The sequence below is a fragment of the Oreochromis niloticus genome, linkage group LG4 (assembly GCF_001858045.2).
Source record: "Oreochromis niloticus isolate F11D_XX linkage group LG4, O_niloticus_UMD_NMBU, whole genome shotgun sequence".
NCBI classification, from domain to species: domain Eukaryota; kingdom Metazoa; phylum Chordata; class Actinopteri; order Cichliformes; family Cichlidae; genus Oreochromis; species Oreochromis niloticus.
Window position 1 is genome coordinate 25192281 of NC_031969.2, and position 22175 is coordinate 25214455.

Consider the following 22175-nt stretch of genomic DNA (forward strand, 5'->3'; position numbering starts at 1 on the left):
GTGGATTCTGAATACATTTTGTAACAAATTTAATTTAATTCTGTCTCAGATCTGATCACAGTGCTATTTGACCAACATGTGTTTCATTGAGAATTATTGAGCAGATATGGGGTACAGAATTTCACCTTTCATAATGCTGAACTGCTGTTTTAGTTTATAAATGACAAAAAACCATGTTTTTTTTAGTTATCAAGCTCAAGCCAAGTATTATTTGTACAGTATTTTCAATGTATGATAAGACATTAAGGCAAGTATTCAACATCCTGGATTACAGTGGCTAATTTTCCAGCTATATACTATTTGAAAAATAATGAAAAAGGTCCCAAATGCAATTCCTCTCACAAAAGCTAACGTTTAAAAGTCATTAATACTACAAAAGGCACGGACGGGGTTCGAACCCGCGATCTTCGGTTTACGAGACCGACGCCTTACCACTTGGCCACCGCGCCTGCGCTGTGTTCGTCATCAAGATATCCTTTAATAGTTATGAGAATACCTGTCGCGGCTTGCTTATTTTCATTGTGAGTGTATATTCCATGACTTGTGGAGAGCTGCTACTTCAAGTCTTTTTCCCACGACACAGGCGCCATTATTCTGCTGAGATAAAACATGCAAATGTATTGTCGACATTTGGCCACAAGAGGACGCTGTTCTCTACTCCGTGAAAACAAGATCCGTTTGTAATCTTTGGCAGGCAGAGGTCTCTGCTCTTCTATGGCTAGTGTTAGCAACAGAGAGCTACACAGAAGGTAGGTTTGCTTTTGTTGTTACTCTTTGTTACTTTGTTACTCTTTGTTTCTGTTGAAAGCTACAAGAAATTGTGATGTTACTACAGTTTGTAAAACGAAGACAGTACACAATCTAGAATTGAACTAATTTAAGCAATGGGGTTAAGCAAAAGTAAAGATGATATTACCTGAAGATTAACCCTTCTTATATATAAATAATTATCTTGTTGATAAAGTTTTTTTCTAAGGATATTAAGTGGAAACAAGTGTTATCAAACAATGTGTAAAGTGTAACTGATTTAAATGTCTGCAAGCTCAGGAACTCAAAAACTTTGTATTTCCCAGCTTGGCCTACAGTGGTGCTACAGAAAATGTATGATAAGAACAAATCTAACTCTAATCCAATTTTGTGCAGTCCCATTGTTTTAGTCAGTATGGAATTGACAGAGATGGACTTGAATGAGAAGTAACTACAAAAACCAGTGAGCTGCTTGCAATTCGTTGCTAAGGAATACAAGGAATACAATATGCATGAAGTCAGACTGCAGCTTTCCACTGTATTTCTTTGCAAAACATCAAAGATGAATGCTTGGCCGAGCTGCTTTTTATATTTTATTTTATCAGATATGCTAGAGGCTGTTTGAAAAATGAATAAGACTCATTTCCAGTGGGAATGTGTTAGCAGTGGAAATTGCAGATGTAGAGTACTCACCTTGGCCTGCATACAGCACTACAGACTGAAAATGGGCTTTCTGTGGGATAAAACCACACAGGTAAATTGAATTCAGAGTGCCTCGAAACGTGGCAGTTTCTTTCTGTGCTTTAGTAGACCAAAGCAAGCAAACTTTCATCTAAAATAAATGGCAAAGTACTGAAAAACAAGAGTGTTAAATTTATTAATATATTTTTTCAGACTGTGAGATTTTTTTAAGTTTCTCAAATATTTAACAAAGGTGACTGTTGAACTACAGCTGACACCCATCTAGGGAATTATTTGATTTGTTTTCCCCTGTTATTTAGGATTGCATGCTCTTAAGATGAACTTTTATTGAGCAGACTGTAACTGTCTTACGGGCAGGTTTCTACAATAAAACCAGATGAGCATCCAGCATTGAATCGAAAGGATTTCAAACTGCTCAAAGGGCCTGTGGTTTATTTTATAGCACATAGATTATTTTTTTCCCTGGTCTGCTTTTTCAAATCATAAACCCCTGCAACATTACAACCTGAGAAATATAATATTTTCCAGTGTAAGATTACAGTGTGCATTCTTCTTTATGAAGGAAACACCAAGCATCTTACTCCCTGAGAGAATAAGTAGTATCACTGTAGCAGTCTGTTTAATTATTTATTGGTCTGTTGCTGTGAGAAATCCTATTTTGCTATGCTGCCTGTGAATGAATACTCTTATGCCCTGAAACTATGAGAATATTTATTTATTTATTTTTTTGTGGTAAACACACAAGATTTTTTTTCCTCTAGACTGAAGCACATTTGCTTTGTCTGAGTTCTGGTAACTGACAGTAAGTGGACAATAAATCAATCAGTAAATAAATATAAAAATAAGTAGTCTGCACTAACCTTCTGGTTGTTTTTCTATTTTACATCTTTAAGCATTTTTATGGCAGTCATGCTAGACTGGTTTTGATAAAAAGTTGTTCATTTCATAAAAAATATTTCCCTGTCTATTCCTTCATATTGCTGGGACCACAAGTGCTAACTATGTATGCACTTTATTTAAAGTTTGCACTTGTACTGTAGCAGAAAGCATGGAATAAAAAAGCCAACAGTACAGACACACTCTTATGGGTACGTATATGTTCAGTTAAAGGAGTTTTGGCTCAGCGGCTCTCTTTTTAAAACCTAAATAATTAAGCTTCCTTTAATCCTTGAAGTGACAAATTCTACCTAACCAGAAAGTTATCATTCTTGTTTTGATTTGATGGATATGGTTCTTAACTTTTTTTTGTTGTTGTTGCGGTAGAAAAGCTAATTAATTACCTTGGGTGCCTTTAAAATTGGTTTTATAGAATTAGTTTGAAGTCAGTGTAAAAGTGCCGCTAGATGTGATAGCTATGGCATTTTCTCCCCACTTGCTGGCTTGTTATTAACAAGCTATGGCCAATGAGCCAATGAGCAAGTGATGTTTCAGACATGCCTGTTCTTATCACATCCGTGTTTTTTACAGCCAAGGAAAGGCTGATCTCAAGGCTTCAAAATGGGACTTCACAAACCAATGGGTGACATCTCTGTAGCTATTTCTATCTTTTATAGTACCTTAAAAGGGCTATGTCAACACGAGTTATTTTAAAGAAAGGATTTTCTGTTTTCATTTCATCCATGAAAAATGCAAAAGAAGTGCTGTCAAGAACATCGTAGCACATCAGGTGGTCAACTGTAGAAAAGTGCTGTCGAGAATACTGTGCACAGTCTGAAGTTAAAAATGAGATAAACGCATGCACAGTCAAAGCTGATGTTGACTCTTATTTTCCTTGTCCATGCATAAAACGCTTAGAGATGTTTTCCTTAATAACCATGTACATGCGGAGCATGCACATTAGCACCACCATCAAGATTACAGACCGTCATTAATCCCTGAGGGCCTCTACTAAATGCAGTCAATACATTGCTCCTTTGACTTATCAGTAATGGCAACTATCTTTGGCTGTGTGTTGATACTTTGTAGCTGCTTCCCATTACTAGGGGGCACTGTCATAAACGAGTGGCCATGGAGAAAAGCAAAGTTATACAAAAAGCTGATGTGAAATGAAGTGTTAAAAAGAAGGAAAAGCATCCACTGTAGCCACCAACTGTGCTTTTTGCTTTTCGTGTTTCCGCTGTTTGTGGTGAACTCTTCTATTCCTCCCATTTCTGTTCTGGACCAATTTTCAGTCAGTCACCGCAGGTTCATCGACTGAGCTTCATACTGTTAGTTTCTTGGAGAACTGGATGCAAGCATGTTTGCGTAAGTTGCATACCCCTCTGCGCAGGAAAATACAACTGGAAAATCACATAAAAAGAGCACTAACTCTGTTAAATTAATACACAGTACAGCTACTTGGACAGCTAAGCGTTTGGAATTTTGTTTAGATATTTTTTTAACTTTGAGTTGTTTTGATTGGTTCAGGTGTGTCCTTATTGACCGGACACAGCCTGGTTTTCAATGTTAACTCTATTAAGCACTTTGCGACTGCTTCCTTGGCTTAAACAGTGCTGTATAAATATAATTTACTTACTAACAAAAAAGAACAAAGTAACAAAGTGACAGTAATTTTGACAGATTTGCACAAATATGTGTTTTTTTTTAAAACAGAGCAACATAAATGTAAGTTTTAAGCGTAGATCGTGTAAATTAAATGTGATGAAGTGGCAGCCAACGCTGCAGGTCTCTGCTGGTGTAGTTTGAAGGGAAAATTGGTCATTGTGCGAAGGGTACGCCGGATTTGACCCTGGTCTCAAAAAGACATGCAAGTGTGAAATCCACTTGAAAGGTAAGCAGCTGATTAAGCTACATGACAAAAGCAATATCATCTCTCTTTCTCTCTCCAAATTTTCCATTCACCCACATCTCTTCTCTTTTCTTTGCATTCATTTGCTTATTAACAAGGCTGTTTCCACCACCTTACACAGCACATACGTGTAAGTTTAAATAACAAATCCTCTCATGGCTGAAAAGCCTGCAAGACGTCTAAGAGACAATTCGATTTGACTGAATACTTATATTTCTCCCTCTCTCTCACTCTCTTTCTTACTCTCTCTCTCTTTTTAAATTTGTACAAGCAATTAGGTGCACGTCCTCATGCCTGTTGGGTCTGTTACCATAGCTACAATACCATTGTGCATGCAATCATCTGGTCCTTGTTTCCTCCAATAGGGTCGCACGGCTAAAGCTGTAATATAAAGTAAAGATGCTCATCTTTCAGCAACACACTAGTAAGAATCATTATGAGCAGAAAGTATTGTAGAGTGGCAGACAGGGGACTGCGCCCAGTCATGGCGGACAACAGAAATAAGATCCGACGAGCCAAACAGCAGGAGAGAAAGGTGAGAGCATCTACCATTTTGAAATTCAACTCCTTTCATTGTTCATTCAAAGAGTTTTGTGCAACAACAGTGACAGTAAACAATATACGGCTTTGCATTCAAGCTTTGAAAGCCAAAAAGGAGCAAAAAAGAAATGTCACTTTAAATGAAATGCATTAGCTGGACGAAAGCAGGCAGCTACAGTCTTTTTAGACTTATAATTGCGTTCGAAGGTTCTTAAGTCAAACTGAGCTTCAGTTGGTGAGATCAAAGAATTCCAGCTGAGCTTTGCTTTAAGGGAACGATGTTCTTTGTACATTACATATGACGGAATAGACGAAAATAGGGGGAAAACACCCAAAACATTAAAACAGATCTGAGGCTTAAACGATCTGAATCTTGAATAAAAAATGCATGAATTTAATTGTAGTTACACAGATGTGGCCTAAATCAAAGAGAACCCCAAAACACATCAATCAGAACATCCAAAGAAAAGATGCATTCAGGAGCAATCATGGAGGAGCTTTGAGGCCAGACTTGTTGAAATCAAAGGCCTGAGAGCAGAAATATGTTATGCGAGCTATCCATATAATTCAGAGAAAAATAAATGCGGTCAGTTCAACTGCAGCTTGGAAAAGGACAACAGCCAATGCAGCATGTTCAAGCTGCTCCCCTACTGGGCGGCCCATGAGCCTGTCGATATGGTGGTTTGATGTTGGATGGAAAATAAGAACCCCCCCACAACAAACAGAGGGCTGGAACAGAGAGACTGGAACAGAGAAAGAGAGGGTAGAAAGGGAAGAACCATCGACAGATGGACTCTGTTGTGATTAAAGATGGCGGCTGTCTTTACTGCAGACTATGAAGGACTATACTCGATGCCTAGAAAAGCGGTGGGAGTAGTCTGCGATTCAGCACAACAAAACCAAGAAGCACACAGTAAGGTAAACCAGCAGGTCTAATGTTTGCTTTGGAATCTGTGAGGATGAAAATTGGTGTTACTTTCCTTTGTCTTGTGTATCGTTCCCTTACGTCTGTTACCGTCTTTCATGTCAGTGCCGTACTGTTTTGTTGTGTCAGCCCTCTCATCAAAAGCAAAGCACATCATCTGATTTGACCAGTGAGTGTATATCGGATGACCAGACAAGTGAAGACCACGATAGATTGAACACTTAAATTAATTTGGATTTCTTCCAGCCGGCAGATGTCTGGCAATGTATTTTCGCCATTTGGTACATGGTTCCGCATGTATGTCTTTGGTATTATATCACCATGGGAAATGTAGGCCTTTTAATAAGATTTTTCTTCCCTTTTTGTGGGAATATGGTGCTCTGCAAGCTATAATATCCTGCAAAATAAACTCAAGTCTGCAAATTGCTCAATCCTCTGTGGCTAATCCATTCCAAGACTTGTTAGTCATGATCTATTCAGCCTGGACAAAGGATATCAGCAGGACATCAGAATACATTTTCTGACAGTCTTTTGATATTACTCTTTGGATCATTTCCAGAACTTAAAACAAATACAGAAAAGCTTTAATATTCGTTCGTCATATCAACGGTTTTGAATGTTTTTAGTCCATAAGCCCCGCGATTGCTTTACATTATAGTTTTGAGAGCTTTGAAAGATGCATTGTCCTCTTCGTTGTTTCTTTAATACTTCTTAACTTTTGGCAAACTCTTTGAAGACAGCCAGCTTGAAAAATCTTTATTGTGTGCGCTGAAAATGGGAGCTTCCATTTAAATATCTTAATGTGGCTTTGTTCATCAGAGAGTCTTCAGCAGAGATAAGCCTGTTTCAGCCAAAGCCTACAAAAAAGCCTAAATCCACACTGACAGGTGGAACAAAAGAATGCATAAAGAGCTGAACTGGGAGACATTAAGTTGTCCTCTGGTAATGCTTAGCTGCAGCAGTAATTTGACAATATTTTAAAATATGAGAACAATTTTTAAAAGGTAGCTTTGAAGGGTTGTAAAAAAATTCCTCCTGCAAAGTACAGAATAGTGGATATGCATTTTTAGAATTTAGTATGAAGGAAGGGTACATGCATAAAGGAATTAAGAATAAAATGTCAAATCTTCTCCTTAAAGGCTTTATACAAGTGTGTTTCCATAACAATTCTGACACAAAGTGCTTGTTTTACAAAAGGTTTGCTGATTTTAGTGAAAACCAGTTCTTGTTCACACTTCAGAGTTAGGCACAGAGAAGCCTCTTCTATTGTTCCTCTGTGCACTAAGCAGCTTGGCTGGGCCAGTTGCTTGAGGGCTATTTATTTGTAGTTAAAAAGAAAGGGAAGAACATTTTTTTTCGTATGAATTTCACACCCAGCTGTTTCAAACTATCAAAGGGGTCCAGTTTAAAACGCCTTCTGGTTACAGGACTTCTTGAGCTTATGTTTTTAAACCTTTTCACTGTTGCAGTTATTTACAGTTTGTGGTGTTATGTTTTGGACAGCATGCCAAAAGAGGTCAAAGTGTCTGAATTTGTCTTTTTTATGATAAAGCACACTTATTTTTAGGGACAGTTCTATGCAAAAAGGTACATTTTGTTTCTTGTTAACTGCTGAAGTTAAAAGTAGATCTAACTTCTGGAAAACACGCATTAAAGTAGAACCATCAAATCTGTTAATTTTGAGGACTTTAACCTCCTCTTATTTACTTTAACTGTAATATGAGAAATCTCTCTCTGATTGCTCACCGACACTTCCTGTACAATCAGGAGTTGTGCAACCAAAACTGGCGCACAGATACCTCTTGGGCATCTGAAGGTTCTTATCTACTGTATATCAGATGTAATGATGTCATCATATCATCTTAGCCTGTTGCCAAGTGGTTGCAAGACAATGTGACGACACCATTACATGTGATATAGATAAGAACCTTCAGATGCTCAAGAGGTATCTGTGTGCCAATTGTGGTTGCACAACTCCTGATTATATAAGAGGAGTTTGTACAAACTGAGAGATTTATTTACAGTAAGATTGTTATTCATCGTTGAACTAAAGGTGGCAGCAGGGCTAAGGCCGGGTTAGAGAGGATGCTATTTTCTGTATAGTTTGCCTGTTTCTTGATTCTTTTGACTTTCCTCAGTGTCAACTTGTGTCAGTGGTTTTTGTAGTGCAACAGATCTCAAATTATCTCGTGAGGGATTGAATGATTCTTCTCTCCAATCATTAAACTGTAAAAAGTTGGGCTTTTTAATTCAATTCAGTTTTATTTATAGGGCACCAAATCACAACGCCTCATGGCACTTTATAATCTAAGGTAAAGACCCCACAATTTTATAGTTTTTTACAACTTTAAACTGTCAGTGTACTGGACTGGGTCATTGTGTTGGGCATGAGGCCACCCTACCCTAGTGTTAGGAGCTTTAGCTTTGTTTTTTCAAGAATATTTCGAATATAGATCAGTAATGGTTTCAAATATTTTGCAGCAGAAACATCTTCAAATGAAAATGCAACTATTCCATCATGTTGAACTCCTACATGTTTTCAGTTATGTAGGAACTAGTCTTAACCAATATTTCTTTCTTTTCAGAAGCAAATGGATTGCAGTGGCAAACCGTTATGGCGTCATTCTGCTTCAGCCAGGACTTTCCATTTCATAGGGGTGAGAAGGGCTTTACCTTTACGGAAGAAATGTGTGTTGAGTAGCAATACAATGGAATCTTCAATAAAAGGATGCACTACTGGAGGATGCGTGAGGAAGTCAATCAAACTCAAGGTAATGCAGGTGCATTTGCATGCAGATCAGCCTTTTCTCCATCTGTGCGTTCACCGTTCACCAAATATAAACATGTAGACCCAGAACCTGTTGACCCTTGGAGGAGAAAATCTAAGAGAACCGTTTTAATTTCCAGTTAACACTACAAAGGAGTATACTACAAAAGAAGTTTGACATAGCAACACTTCCTTTGTGCTAGCTGGCTTGACTAAACCTGAAACTCTCAGTCAGTGATAAGGGGTATCTTTCAACTTTCTCTGTTAAACTTGGTTTTCCGGTTCAGGCTGTGTGTGTCCTGACATAAAAAGAGGCGTTTCACTCGCCATATGACTTTTCTTTTTCACAAAATGATTCCAATCGTAGACATTATCAGGTCATGATGATTCAAAAAAATCTGACAAAAAGTACAACACTACTGGAAATAAGAAAAGAGAGTAATGCTGCGAAAAGAGTGTTAAAATAAAGATTTTGACTGGAGTTCATGTATTTATTTTAAAGCTGATTGCACTCTTGGTGCTGCTGGTTGTTTTTAATTGGAGCTTGGAAACTTTAGATTAGATACAAGTAACATCACATGTTACTATTCCAAGTAGTCCACTGAAGGGGATATTAAACTAGCTTTAGTAATGTACGCCTTAACAAGTTGCTCATGTAAAACTCTGACTTTAAGCTCATCACAGCTCGCTAACCCATTGATCTTGCTTCATAGTATGCTCTCAGGTCTCCAAAAAACAGGTACAAAACGCAAGAACCCATAACAAAGCAACATGATAACAATAAAAAACAAATAAAATATTCAATAAATAAATAAAATGGTATGCAAACCCTAGGATAAAATGATCAAATTTGACAAATAAAATAAGCACATAAATATGCTCTTATGTGGGATGATTCCAGAGTCTGGTGGCAGAGAATGGTTGCCTTGGTCATTTACAAATACAATCAGCCATTTTTTTTCTTTCAAACATAAACAGATTTGCCAAACATTTGGTAGGAGTAGTTATTTACGAGTCCTTATTAAGATAACATGACAATGCTTGATTATTGTCACAGCAAGTCATGGATTACTTGTGTACACTCTGTTTACACTCTGCCCGACTCTGCTTGGACAAACTGGTTGTTATGATTGGGATATTCCAAACAAGTGTTGCCAACTGGGGAGGTAACACAGTGCCCCCTGGCTGACAGACTATGCAACATCTCCCATCTCTTTTTTACTTATATTTATCGGCCATTACAAATTGTGATATCGATATGTCAGCGCCCACCAATATATCAGTCAGGTACTAACGAATATGTGCAGGGATTTACAGTTAACCAGCTGAGTGGTGATAAAGGTTTGGATAACTATTTGTATTAGTACTTGTAGTTCGTAAAAGCTGTTCTTCACAATATTACCTGTTTGATTGTTAAAAGCTAAGAATGAATCGATAAAAACATCAAGATTTAAACTACAGATCTACATGTGAGGCTAAAGGACCAAATTATTTTTGTTTCACTCAAAGAAAGTACCAGTTAAAAAACTGCCAGTACTGGAATTATTTGCGTGCTCTTCTGATTTGCTTTTGGAAGAAACAACAATAACACAGAGTAACTGATGCTATAAAGAGAGAACTGTCAGGGTACTTAAAATGCTTAAACTGCTTCTGCACAAAATCAATTTTGCCTCGAGGAGGCTGCAGTGCATTGGGCCTTTTTCATGTTTTATGTTGCCCGCATAAATATTGTAAGAACTACAGTTCACACTTGAAAGGTTTCCAGGTTTGAGCCGGTGTTTGGAGTGATACGTTGAGACAAAGTGTGAAATTCTTGTTGTATACAGCTGTATCCTGTTATCCTACTCTAGTTTTTTTTTAATGATTTCATGTAATTACTTACAAATCAAAAACAATATGTTATTATAGTGTCCCACTAGCTTTACATCTTAGGCTCAGTAAAACAGTGTGACAGCTGAGGAATTGACATGACACAGTCAGTCAGCAGCTGCACATTGGCTATTGTAAACTGCTTATTATATTTGTTAATTCATGCATTTCAGTTTTTAAGACATAAATGTGATGCAATTGCATGTTGTTGTCTGTCTCCAACACTTTTTTGAGTTTTCTTCATAAAGACACTCGAACAAGATCTCTTTGTCCCAGTTGCGTTAAAAATACTTTCAAAAATTGCAAGCTAGTAAACATTGCATTTACACAGAAAATGTACCATATTTTTTTACACTGAATGCATCACAAGTGTTTGTGTCTAAGGGATTTTGTGTCATGAATAATGAGGCCAGCCAGATTCATTGTTTTCGAACTATTAGTATGTTAAGGTTTTGCTGATGGCCTCATCATTATGTGTTATGTACCGGTACGTTTGATGTCTGCTTTATCAGATGTTCTAGCGAAACTTCCTGGTGGTAAAAATTTATGATAAAGGCCGCCTGAATGCAGCACATAACAGGAAGAGTAAACCCTTGCTGATTTTAACTGATCAAAGCGGCTCTTGTAGAGTAATCAGTAAAGTCATCTGGTGCAGTCTGTGGTTGGAATGAAACCTGCAGACTCTCTGACTCCGAAACAAGTGGTTGCCCAACCTGCTCTGAAGTGTAGTCTACTCTTGCTGATAAGTGCTACTCATTCCCTGAAGAAGTTCTTTAGTGTCCTTTGTGGATACATTCTCAGTGTGTGTCATGGTTTCTGCCTGGCAAGACACAGTCTGACAAAATAAGGCTCCTCAAATCCATTAAGGTAAACATTTGAGCATTTTTGAATCTTTATATATACCAGGGATTAAAAATCAGGGCAACGCTGAGATCACAGGTTATTATACTGGCTGTAGATCTGATGTGAACAACAAAAAATGGCTTTTCAGCTTAATGTGCACTGTGATGCTGATGTATGTAGCAGTTAATCAGTCGTATTGCACTGCGGTTTCGTTTTAGGTAGATTTTTTTTAAAATGTATTGTTATGTCGTATTTCTGTGCATTATGCATGAATTTTCATATTTCACCACTTGAAAGAGAGAGAGGGAGAGAGGGGAGGAGGAGGCGGGTGGAGAGGAAAAATCGGTGTACCACATGTACCGAAGCTTAACACCGGCAGTTTGTGAAGTGAACGGGCGAGGCGCTGTGCATCATCTCCTGTAGCCTCAGCTCCATACAGACAGTGAGAGACAGCCATGGAGAGGCGGAGAGCGGACTGCTTTCTTTGTTATTTTTAAACTCTTGCAATTCGCAACAATGACACTGTCGGCTGGGACTCGTGTCGGTCCGATAGCCCGATGCACTCGAAAGCAGAAAGATTTTCACCGGTTAAGTATATGTCACTTTTTTAATGGCTCCCCCCGTGCTCAGAGATTGGGATTGCGGTAATCGGGGGGGAAATATACCATCGCTTTGCTTTGCTGATTGTAAATGTGTTCGGAAATGGTTGCTGGGATTCCCTCTGTGTCCTCTGACGGTAGGGGAAATGTTTACGGGTGCTTATGCTGTGTGTTTATTTTAGCAGCTGTTAGCGGGTACACCACAAATATTATTAGTGTGACAAAGTTGTGCACTTGTCGGTCGGCTGCTGATAGGCCTGGCTCGCTCTCCCCCTCTATGTGTGTGTGTGTGTGTGTGTGTGTGTGTGGAGTTTGTTTCTGGCTCCCCTCCCCCACTCGCTGTCGTTCTGCTCATTCTGGAGAGGCCAAGACATGGATGTGATGAGAGGCTCACTTCAAAGGAACAACCCAACTGACACGGTTTCAGAAAAAAGGGCCATTTTTTCCCCCTGTTTTAACTCGACTCTGACCGGCGGAAATTGTATGTGATCTCTTCTAAATATACCTCCGCCGGAGCCGCACACCTGAGAGCGCAGAAGCGTTCATTTATATACTTATACGCGGATGCATCGTCTTTACAGGTAGCAGCAGTTTGCCCGGGTGATTTATTTCTACCAGCATCGTTAATAGGCCTGAAACGCTCGTTTTTTTGGAGGGGAGGGCTAATTTTCATTCCAGCACATCTGGCCTGATGCACAGTGCACGTGCTGCTCACACTCCAGGGCTCTGCAGCGAGCAGAGCCGCTGCTGCCAGTTTTGTCTTCATACAGCCTTTGTTCAATCAGAAAAAAAAAGATTTGTATCAGTACTGAACCAGACAAGAGAGTGGGTGTGCCCTAAAGGGAAGGGTGATCTTGCTAGAGCAAACCCACCTGTCATTTGTTCTGAAATCATAATTTGGCAACATTTATATTTAATCCTATTAGTCAACAAGTAGGCTGCACTGGGATTTCGAATGGGAAGTGATTTAGGCTGAAGTCAGGGCTATTTGCGTTCAGTTTCTCTACCCGTGATTTGGATCTGCTTGCAGCTGTCAAGAAGTAGTGGCTGCTGCTGTGGATATGTGAATTTAAAGGGTCAGCTATGGCTGCATTAGACCTTAAATTGAATCCTGACACAGTATCTGGGAAGCTTAGCCATAAGCTAAGCAGTCCGTACTGCGTAGAGGTGGAGATCCGGGCTCTACGGTGTCGTTCCTCAGCAAAAAAGCAGCACACTTGGTTATTACACAAAGTCTAAGATCTGTCCTTGATCCCTAAAATCATTTGATACACCATCCCAGGTCCTTTCCTAACACCAGGGGGTATCATATAAAACGAGAATATGGCATAAGGATGTAGAATGTGTCATTTGCAGTACTGCTATGTCAGCTAGTGGGAAATAGACTTGGGCTGCTTCATTATCAATTTAATTTTGTAAACCCCAAGTGAATTTCCACCCTTCCAATACTAATTTGAATGAAACTGGAATAGCTGTGTGAACTAATGATGTGCATTTGCTACACTGTATTCATACTGCTGTCTAGTAAAAATACGCCTCTAGACTTTCGGCGCATATTAAAGGCCTAATAGCTGTAGATTTCGATTTCTGCTCAGGTTTGCAGATTGTATGTCGAATATCTGATCCTAGTGCATGAATGCTTTTCTTTCACTTTATGCTTTTATGATTATAAAGTACCGCTGTACTGATTTTCCTGTGGCTGTGTTATTGGACATGACTCAAATGTGAGATCAATGTGCTTTAGGGCTTTAGAGTAGTTTTCAAAAGCTTACACAGAAATAAGTGATATTTATTTACCTGCTTTAAAAAAATCAGGCAAAACAAAAAAACAACAACTCAACAACCACATTGGTATTCTATTGATTGTGAATTTCTCAGTGTGGAATAAATTGCATTGTAAAACCCTCAGAACAATGTTACACTGTTAGTGCCCTGTCACTGAGTAGCAAACGACTGCCTTTCTATGACGTGTTGAAGCTGCATCTCATTATAAATTTTCCTCCTTGCAGGAGTTCTTTTGCAGTGGCATAAGTAGAATTCTGGATCGAATAGTTGTGCAGTGTGGGCTCTACGGGGACGTGGTATATGGATGCTGGGACTATGAGCATAAGCGACAAACGGGGCTACTTAGCAGACCTAGGAGGCAGCTTCACTGAGGATGCTCCCAGACCTCCTGTCCCCGGTGAAGAAGGAGAGCTCATATGCAGTGATGGTCGCCAGCACAGCAACCTCGGCTTCTCCTCGAAGAATGAGAGCCTCAAATGTGAGCCGTCTGTGGCTACACCCAGGCGATCTGACTTGGACCTGGGTTACGAGCCGGAGGGCAGCGCTTCGCCAACACCACCCTACTTAAAGTGGGCGGAATCTCTTCATTCTCTCCTGGATGACCAGGATGGCATCCTGCTGTTTAGGACGTTCCTCAAGCAAGAGGAATGCGCAGATATGTTGGACTTCTGGTTTGCCTGCAGTGGTTTTCGGAAACTTGAAGCCGGTGAGGTTACTGAGGAGAAGAAGGTGAAACTGGCAAAACTGATATACAAAAAATACATCCTGGACAACAATGGGATTGTCTCTAGACAAATCAAACCAGCTACAAAGTCCTTCATCAGAGACTGTGTGATGAAGCTTCACATTGATCCTGCCATGTTTGATCAGGCTCAGACTGAGATACAGACTATGATGGAGGAAAATACCTATCCATTATTCCTTAAATCTGACCTTTATTTGGAATACACGCGGACAGGGGGTGAAAGCCCAAAGTTGTACACTGACCAGAGCTCGGTTTCTGGCAACGGAAAGGGGCTATCGAGCTATTTACCACCTTTAAAGGAGTATGAGGAATGGAGATGCGACCAAGGACCAGAGGAGCTGCCTGAGTGTGACCCCACGCCAAGCAGCCGTCTTACTCAGAAGCTGCTGATGGAGACGGCACAGCAGCGAGTTGCCAACAGCACAAGATTCCAGGACAGTCACGAGTACAGGTAAATCCTCCGAGCAATCGAAAAAGCTTCACTTCAGTTTTAGCTGCACAGCATTTCTCTGCAAACTGCTGAATTAGAAAAATAAAAAAGCCCTGAAACTGCACACCAGCACTTGGGCTGATGTGACTGTGAGTGTAGCTCAGGAGATTGCAAAGACTGTGTGAAGAGAGTTTTAAGTATTTGCACTTATGGTGGTGAACAAATCTCAGAAGATAATAAGGCTGCATTACCAACTGTTTGGAGGTTGCAGCAGAAATCTCTGTGGTTCTTGTGAGGGCGCTCTAATAATCGTGTGTTTTGTTTAGGCACTGAAACAGACTTTGTATTGAAAGAGTTAAACATTGATTTTGTTTAAGGAGGAGTTCTTCCGAAATCATTGACCCTTGAGTTTGTAATCTTTGCCTTCCCTTTCCTCTGTATATGAGGGCTCCATAATAAAATATTGCAAAAATCATGTTTGACTGTTTAGTCTAGGGCTCCCAAACGTTTTTTAGTGTTAGCCAGGGCTGTTAATAGATCCTTAAAGTAGGGATTCTTTTTGAATTTTAAATCACAAAATTAATAAAATCTTCACAACAACATGACATGTTGGAATGCACAATCCTATATGATCTTTTTTCAGTTTGGACATCTGCTGCAAGCTTTCAGTACATGAAATGGTCAATAGTGCAGCTTAAAGTCAAAGAAAATATGCTAATAAAAAGTGGAATGTATTATTTAGAATTGGGACAAAGTTCAGTTTTTGTACTCTGACGCACATCAGCTGCATACCCATGTGCAGGTCTACAAAGTCTTGGCTTTTTAGCGCCAGTCAAGTGTGGAGTTGAGGTGTACTGTTTTGTGTTTGAGCTGAAACTACCAATGCCTGTCATGCTCCTGCACATGCTCTTGTTGTTCACAGTATTTATTCCAGTGCTGATCTTTCTGATTGCATTGTTAACAGTTGAACAGAACTGGTGGTTTATTAAGTTACCTGTAGCTATGTGCTATTATATTTGGTAATGTCTGCACAAGTGAACTGGAAATGCCACGGAAGACCAAGTCTGATTAATCAAACAAGACAACTCTTCTCTGATGCAATACTTGGATTTCTTTCTTTTTCTTTTTTTTGTATAGGCTGTCCTTAGGTTGTTGGTGATCTTTTCCTTGACTTTTAAATATGTATAATAGTGATAATAATTAATAGCTCTGAGCTGTATCAAGGCAAAGAAAACTTTGGTTTAAGGTTTGTTATATTACAGAATGTACTGGACATATGTGGGTAGATCTCAGTGATATTTTATGCATGGAACCTTTCCAACATACAGCAGTCGAGAGACTGGCAGAAAGAAGTGATATTTTTTTGGCTTTGGTAGGTTCTGAGTATTTAGACCAGGATCTAGATGCTTGTGATTATAAGGCAAAGGGAATTATAATCCTGTTAAATTAAACAAAAGCAGCTTAGAAATAGAAAATTTGTTATAAGGGCTGATAGGAAGTCAACTTCTAAAACTTAGTGTGAACTAAGGTTACAGCTTAAGCAGAGGCTTAAGGACTCTTGCAGTAAAAATGGCCAACAGAAGCATGTTTGGTGTGCGTCACAAGGAGCACTTGTAGCATTGTTCGGTTATTGCTACAACTTAAATAGCTACATTGTAAGACTTTAACGCAATTGCCTAATTTGCTGTTATGTATAATTTTCAATTTGCATCACTGTCAGACTACAAAAATGTTGCCATGTTTGACCTCTGTTCCTGCAGTGGCAGCGGTATGATGGTGGGGACAGGAATTTACATCAGCTGACGAACATAGAATACCTTACAGATAGAAGGTTCTCTGTTGCAGCAATATTGAACACAGCCCTGTACTATGTGTCTGTGACTGAACAAATCCCGATAACCATTTGGTCAGTTAAATACCGTGAGCATGACTACTACCCTTTCTCTCCAAATTCGTTCTACACTGTGGGCACCTAGGCTCTTACTAGCTGATATCTGCAGATTGCAGAATGCAAAAGGCTCTGTTGGAGAATATGAATGTTTGAAATCTTATCCAAAATATAGAAAGGGAAAAAAAAAGCTTCTGCCGCAGGCATTTCAGGCATGTGCTGGTGAAAATCTACACGGCAACTGATAAAGAGGTTTTAAGTTGTGATTGAAACACACTTGTGAGCTTATTTCCACATCATTATTTCAGCAATCAAGCATTTGGCCAGAATTACAAAAAGGCATTTCATTTTTAAAGCATCACCCATTGGGTTTTTGTGAAACTAAATCTTACAGCAGTTTTGTCAGATCTCTTCAGAGACAGGCAACAAGAGACATTAAATAGTCTTTCAGAACAGCTTTAAGAAATGAGATGACTTGAAAGAGAATAGCCTTTATGTGCATTAATGTTTTGGAAGATTTTTGCAATGTGAACAACTCAGATTTGTTCTCGTTAAAGTTAAAGTTATACTTCAAAGGCATGACTTCACTATATTTGTTATTTGAATGAAAGTTGTTGTTGCCTCTGAGTAATATTAAAAGCCACCCCACAACAATCTCCAGGCTTAAGTAAAGTTGAGTTGCACATGGAATAATAATATTAGTCACAATTTTTATATTGTTCAAGTCAGATAGAGATACTGACATACTGTATTGCATTTTTCAAGTTAAAATCTTAAACTGCTAGTGCCACCCATGCTTTCTTCCTGGATTACAAAGAATGCTGAAATGCACAGGTTTCGAGAATGTATCGAAGAGATGAGTGTTCAGTGTTCGGTGACAGAGATGGTTCAATATGACTAATGGCCCTATGCTCGCTATCGCGGGTGTCGTGTGCTGATTTTGACGTCACATCTTGTGTTGCATACCAAAATCTTTGTGGTGCTTCAGCCAGTCAGGTCGTGCACCTCTCGATTTTTGTAACCGGGCGCCGAAGCTGGGTTGAAGACAGGAGTGTACGATCGTGTCGGCTTTTACGGCCACTTTAATGATATTCCAGCCTAGAAGCTCAGAGACTTACAGATATACAGAGGAAGATGTTGCAACTGTTTGAAAACTTGAGAATTTGTGGCCAAAACTTTGCAAAAAAACCCCCACTCCAAAGCCAAATCTTTGCTTCTGTTTGGCTTATTCTATTTGTATATCAGTACTTATGTGCCAGTATTATCTGAGTTGCGACATCTATCATTCAGGAGAATACTGCAATGTGAGACAATGTTGCAGTGGCGAGAAAAGGGGCCTTAAAGAAAGCATCTATGTACTCAGTGAATGATCATCATTGAACAGAGGTGGTGGGTTAAGAAACTAGTAAACAGATAACACCTTTTCTTCTTTCAGTTGTATCAAAAATGTTACCACATACTCCACAATTACCAGTTTAAAAGTTTTGATAGACTGCAATTTTTGTACTTGTACTAGCCCTTCGCTAACCTGGCATTATAATTATTCATAATTATAACATATTTATAAGCCAAATGTTAATGAAATTGAGTGCAGTGATTTTGTTTTGAACTCTGGCCCCTCTGTACTCTTAACAAGGAAAAAAGGACTTCAGGAAATTGGAATTTGAAAAGAAAGTATTGATGTCTTGCATGTATAATTCATTTATAGAAAGGTTTTCTAAAAATGTAAAAGGTTTTAAAAGAAGTCTCCCTAAATTTTATTAAATCTATGAGGAAAAATTGCATCTGGATCTGGCTGACACCGACATTTGACTGTCCAATACTCTGGTATTGAATTTGAAGAGTATGGCATGATGGTGCAGCAGTCAGCACGGTTGCCTCGGAGCAAAAAGATCCTTGGTCAGGCCGTCTGGAGTTTACATGTTCTCCAAGTTCCTGTGTTCTCCCAAAGTACTCCAGCTTCCCTCCACTGTCCAAAAGCATGCACGTAAGGTGATCCTATAATTGTCCGTAGGTGTGAATGTGAGCGTGAATGGTTATCTCTCTGTTCCTGCTATGGACTGGTGGTCTGTCCAGGTTGCACCCTGCCTTTTGCCCTATGACAGCTGAGATAGGCCCCAGTGCCCTGTGACTCTGATTTGAGCCACAGGGCACACAGGGCATTTTGGTCACAGCGTTAAGAAAGTGGCTGGGTAGAATTTTACATGCTGAAATGCTATCAAAAATGCTGTTGCTAGCCTATCTTGCTCTCTGTTGCTCTTACTTTACTCTGGTTGTGAGCCTGTTTGTTTAAGCCATGCCAATGAGACAGAAGTGCGAGTGACAGGATATTACAGCAGCAAAAAAAAACAAAAAACCTTTTACACTGTATGAACAAACAGAGTCACTCATAACTCGCAGTTAATGGCTGTTTATGGCCTTTGAAGCCTCTGCTTCCTCGTGCCAGACATTTTTCAGATATGAATCACTGGCAGTCAGGTGGCACGAGGGGTCAAGAGGGGTCAGGGGATTGATATAAACTAGTATTAGGCTCACTGTCAAACTTGTACAGTATTTGCAAATGATCTAAGTTGTGTATAATTAGTGGGCCTATATGAACTTAAATCCAATCTCATTTATGCCAACAATGACAAAAAATTAAGCAAATCTGAAGAATTCAATCTAAAGACTCTCGTGTTCTTCTATCTTCATCCCTGTGGTTGAAGATAGAAATCTTCATCCAGCTACAAGAGCTGCAGGTTCTGTTATCATAATAGAGCTTTCTGACAGGTGGAAAACATTTAAATGAGTATGTTACAGAAAATAAATTGCAGGCACAAACACAATTAAAATAAATAAAGTCCAAAGTGTAGAGACATAGATTTTATCCATCCTGCTACAGCCTTACTTTGAGGCAAACTCAGTTAAAAAAAACAAAATAAAATGTCAATCAATCAACAAATATTCATTCATGTATTGATTTGTTTTTATATGCAAATTGTATGCCTCCCCCCCCGCCCCTTATTCTTTGCTTCAAAGTTGTGAAGACAGCACACTGCTGCCTATACTGCACAAAAAACAAAACAACACTGACTTCTCATTAATGCACTCAGCTCAACTGATTCTTGGCCAGAAGACTGGTGTTTTACAAGAGCATTTCTAATTGTTATTTATGTTGTTATGTTAACCACCTTAGAAATCATCCAAAAAAACCTTTGTCCATCTTATTATGAAGATGCCTATCATATCTCAGTCTACTTCTGTTTGTTACCCTTTTCTCAGCATTTCCTGTTTTTTTGTTTTTTTTCTCCTTTCTTTTTTCCCCCTCATTTTTCCAGGCATGCACCATGTCGGGAGACAATCAACCCGTACTACGTCAACACTGGCCATGTTATGGCTCCTGCCACCAGCGCCAATGACAGTGAGCAACAGAGCATGTCCAGTGACGCAGACACCATTTCCCTTACGGACAGCAGTGTGTATGTATTTTGGCTTCATCCAAACATTTCACACACAGTTGTACCAGATAAAAAAGGCTATGCAGGTTACAACTTCTAGGGCAACAACAGTTTTACCTTCACCATTAAAATAAAAGACAGGATCCTCTTATATGTGGGAATAGTATATATTTTAGTGCAACTTGGATTTCAGTGTTTTTGAGTCATAGCAAGTTGTGCGCTTTTGAATAAATATATGCAAAATAAAGACTTTTAGTTGTAGAGATGACACTGGAGAATTCAGCCAACGAAGCTTCAAAGCTTGCACAACTGGACAAAAATGTTTTTGAAGCTAAATGGATTAGAGGCTGTTATCAGCTAATTGATCCAAGACTTCCAGAACAGGAAAAAACCCAGAATGAGTAATATCATATAAAATTACACTCTTCCGCACGTGATATGTGACCATAATGTGCAATGCCGCTTGTGCAGAAGGGACACTGTTAGCCTGTGAGAATACCTGTCCTGCTTTACTAACTAATCACTTTCTAGGTGTTCATTTTAGGCACAAATTCTGTGAAAAGCTTTCAACTTCAAAGCTGCCTCTGTTGTTTATTCATGAGCATGTTTTATGAAAATGTCTTTGTTTAATTCCAGAGATGGGGTTCCACCCTACAGATACCGCAAGCAGCATCGCCGCGAGATGCATGAAAGTGCCAGAGCAAATGGGCGAGTGCCACTACCTCATATTCCAGTGAGTTATTCATGGGTTATTTCCCTTTTCTCTCCATTTCTGCCTCGACACCTTTAGCTGTCGGTTCCTGGCTTATTTTTCTCTGCTCCGCCATTGGAGATGTGCATATTTAAGCTCTGCTGTGTCGCGGGGCCTGTGATGGAATATAAGAATAGCTGATGGTGAAAGAGTAGTCTGTCTAAATGCAGCTTGATGCTTTCCTAAGCTGCGTGCGCTGAAGCCTAGTAGACATGAACCTTTCCCTGTGACAGCCTGATGCCTCCCTCTGCAGCTTCTGCTCTCTCTTGGTAGGAAACTCGAGCTCTAATTAGGCCTTGGAGTAAAGCGTCAAATTAAAACGCCTCATCCAGCCTCTCATTAAGATGTAAGAATTGACTATATAGAAGAGCCCAAATCTCTACCCCTAACAAATTACTCTTCAGTTTTTTCTTAATAAGAAAAAACCGAGATTATGTTTTAAATATGTTTAAAGATGAGTCTCTTGTCAAGTTATTTTTGCACTTACTGGATTCAAATCGGGGGGCACAGCTTTGAATAGGTAAGATTGCAGTATAATTGCATACACTGACAGGAGAAGAAATTGTACACTTTATAAAACAACCCAAGACTAAAGTTGCAGTTCCCCTGTAATTAAGTAGAATTTCAGCATATTTTATTTGAAATGACAATGTAATTATATTAACATACAAATACTTAAAGGTAGGTACACTAAAAAAAACAATCAAACAAGGAAATAAATTGAAGTAGTGTGTAATTTTAAATACTTAGCAATAGTGGAAGAGCAAACAATATTTCCCCCCTTTTTACATGGTGGGTACACTACTTTTTGAGGCATGGGTCGTATTATACAATCACTTAACCTTCCCTATCTTCCAGGTATCTACTCCATTGTCCTTTTTTAGTTGCACTGCACTTAAAAGTACTTACAGTATAATATATGTATAAATTGGGCAGGGTTGAGCCATTCTATAATCTGGCCTGTATTAAAAGTACAGCATACTTATGATATAAGATGAGGAAATATTGTTTGTTTTTCAACTAAATTACCAGGAAATTATGCAGTGCTTAATATTATTTAAAACACTATTTAAAAGGACAAAAAACAACATTAACTGTCTTTCTAAGGTGTTGGGCTAATACATGGTGGCACAACAGCTTTAGTGCTCATTGGTGTTAATTCTCGAGGTCCCAGGAACTCTACTGGAGAGTTCTCCCAAAGCCTCCATTTAGAGTTTTTGTGACTGCGGCGTGCTGCCTTAAATCTGCAGTCGGTTAACAAGGTTTAAATATGCCTATAGTGAAAGCAGTAGCATATGTTTTACATCATTTTGATACTCATCCCAACCCCCACAAGACCTACGCATGACTGTCTTTCAA

At 39.1% G+C, this 22175-nt stretch overlaps 1 protein-coding gene and 1 non-coding gene across 9 annotated transcripts in view; one reads left to right on the plus strand and one right to left on the minus strand.

The window, feature by feature from the left end:
- Positions 1-377: 377 nt before the first annotated feature.
- Positions 378-449, minus strand: trnat-cgu (transfer RNA threonine (anticodon CGU)). Its single transcript has one exon. It is a non-coding gene; the product is annotated as a tRNA-Thr (tRNA).
- A 285-nt stretch (positions 450-734) lies between these two features.
- axin1 (axin 1) overlaps positions 735-22175 on the plus strand; it is a 35626-nt gene continuing 14185 nt past the window's right edge. Inside the window, exons 1-6 of one of the 8 annotated variants that reach the window (XM_019357754.2) lie at positions 4632-4772; positions 5610-5695; positions 8288-8473; positions 13790-14761; positions 19946-20086; positions 20702-20798. In XM_019357754.2, coding sequence (XP_019213299.1) covers positions 13866-14761; positions 19946-20086; positions 20702-20798 — 1134 coding nt within the window. In that variant the 5' untranslated portion in view covers positions 4632-4772; positions 5610-5695; positions 8288-8473; positions 13790-13865. Of the gene's footprint in view, positions 750-4631; positions 4773-5404; positions 5696-8287; positions 8474-11060; positions 11206-11550; positions 11769-13789; positions 14762-19945; positions 20087-20701; positions 20799-22175 lie in introns of those variants that run through there. The other 7 variants (XM_025906357.1, XM_025906359.1, XM_025906358.1 and 4 more) reach the window with 7 other exon arrangements.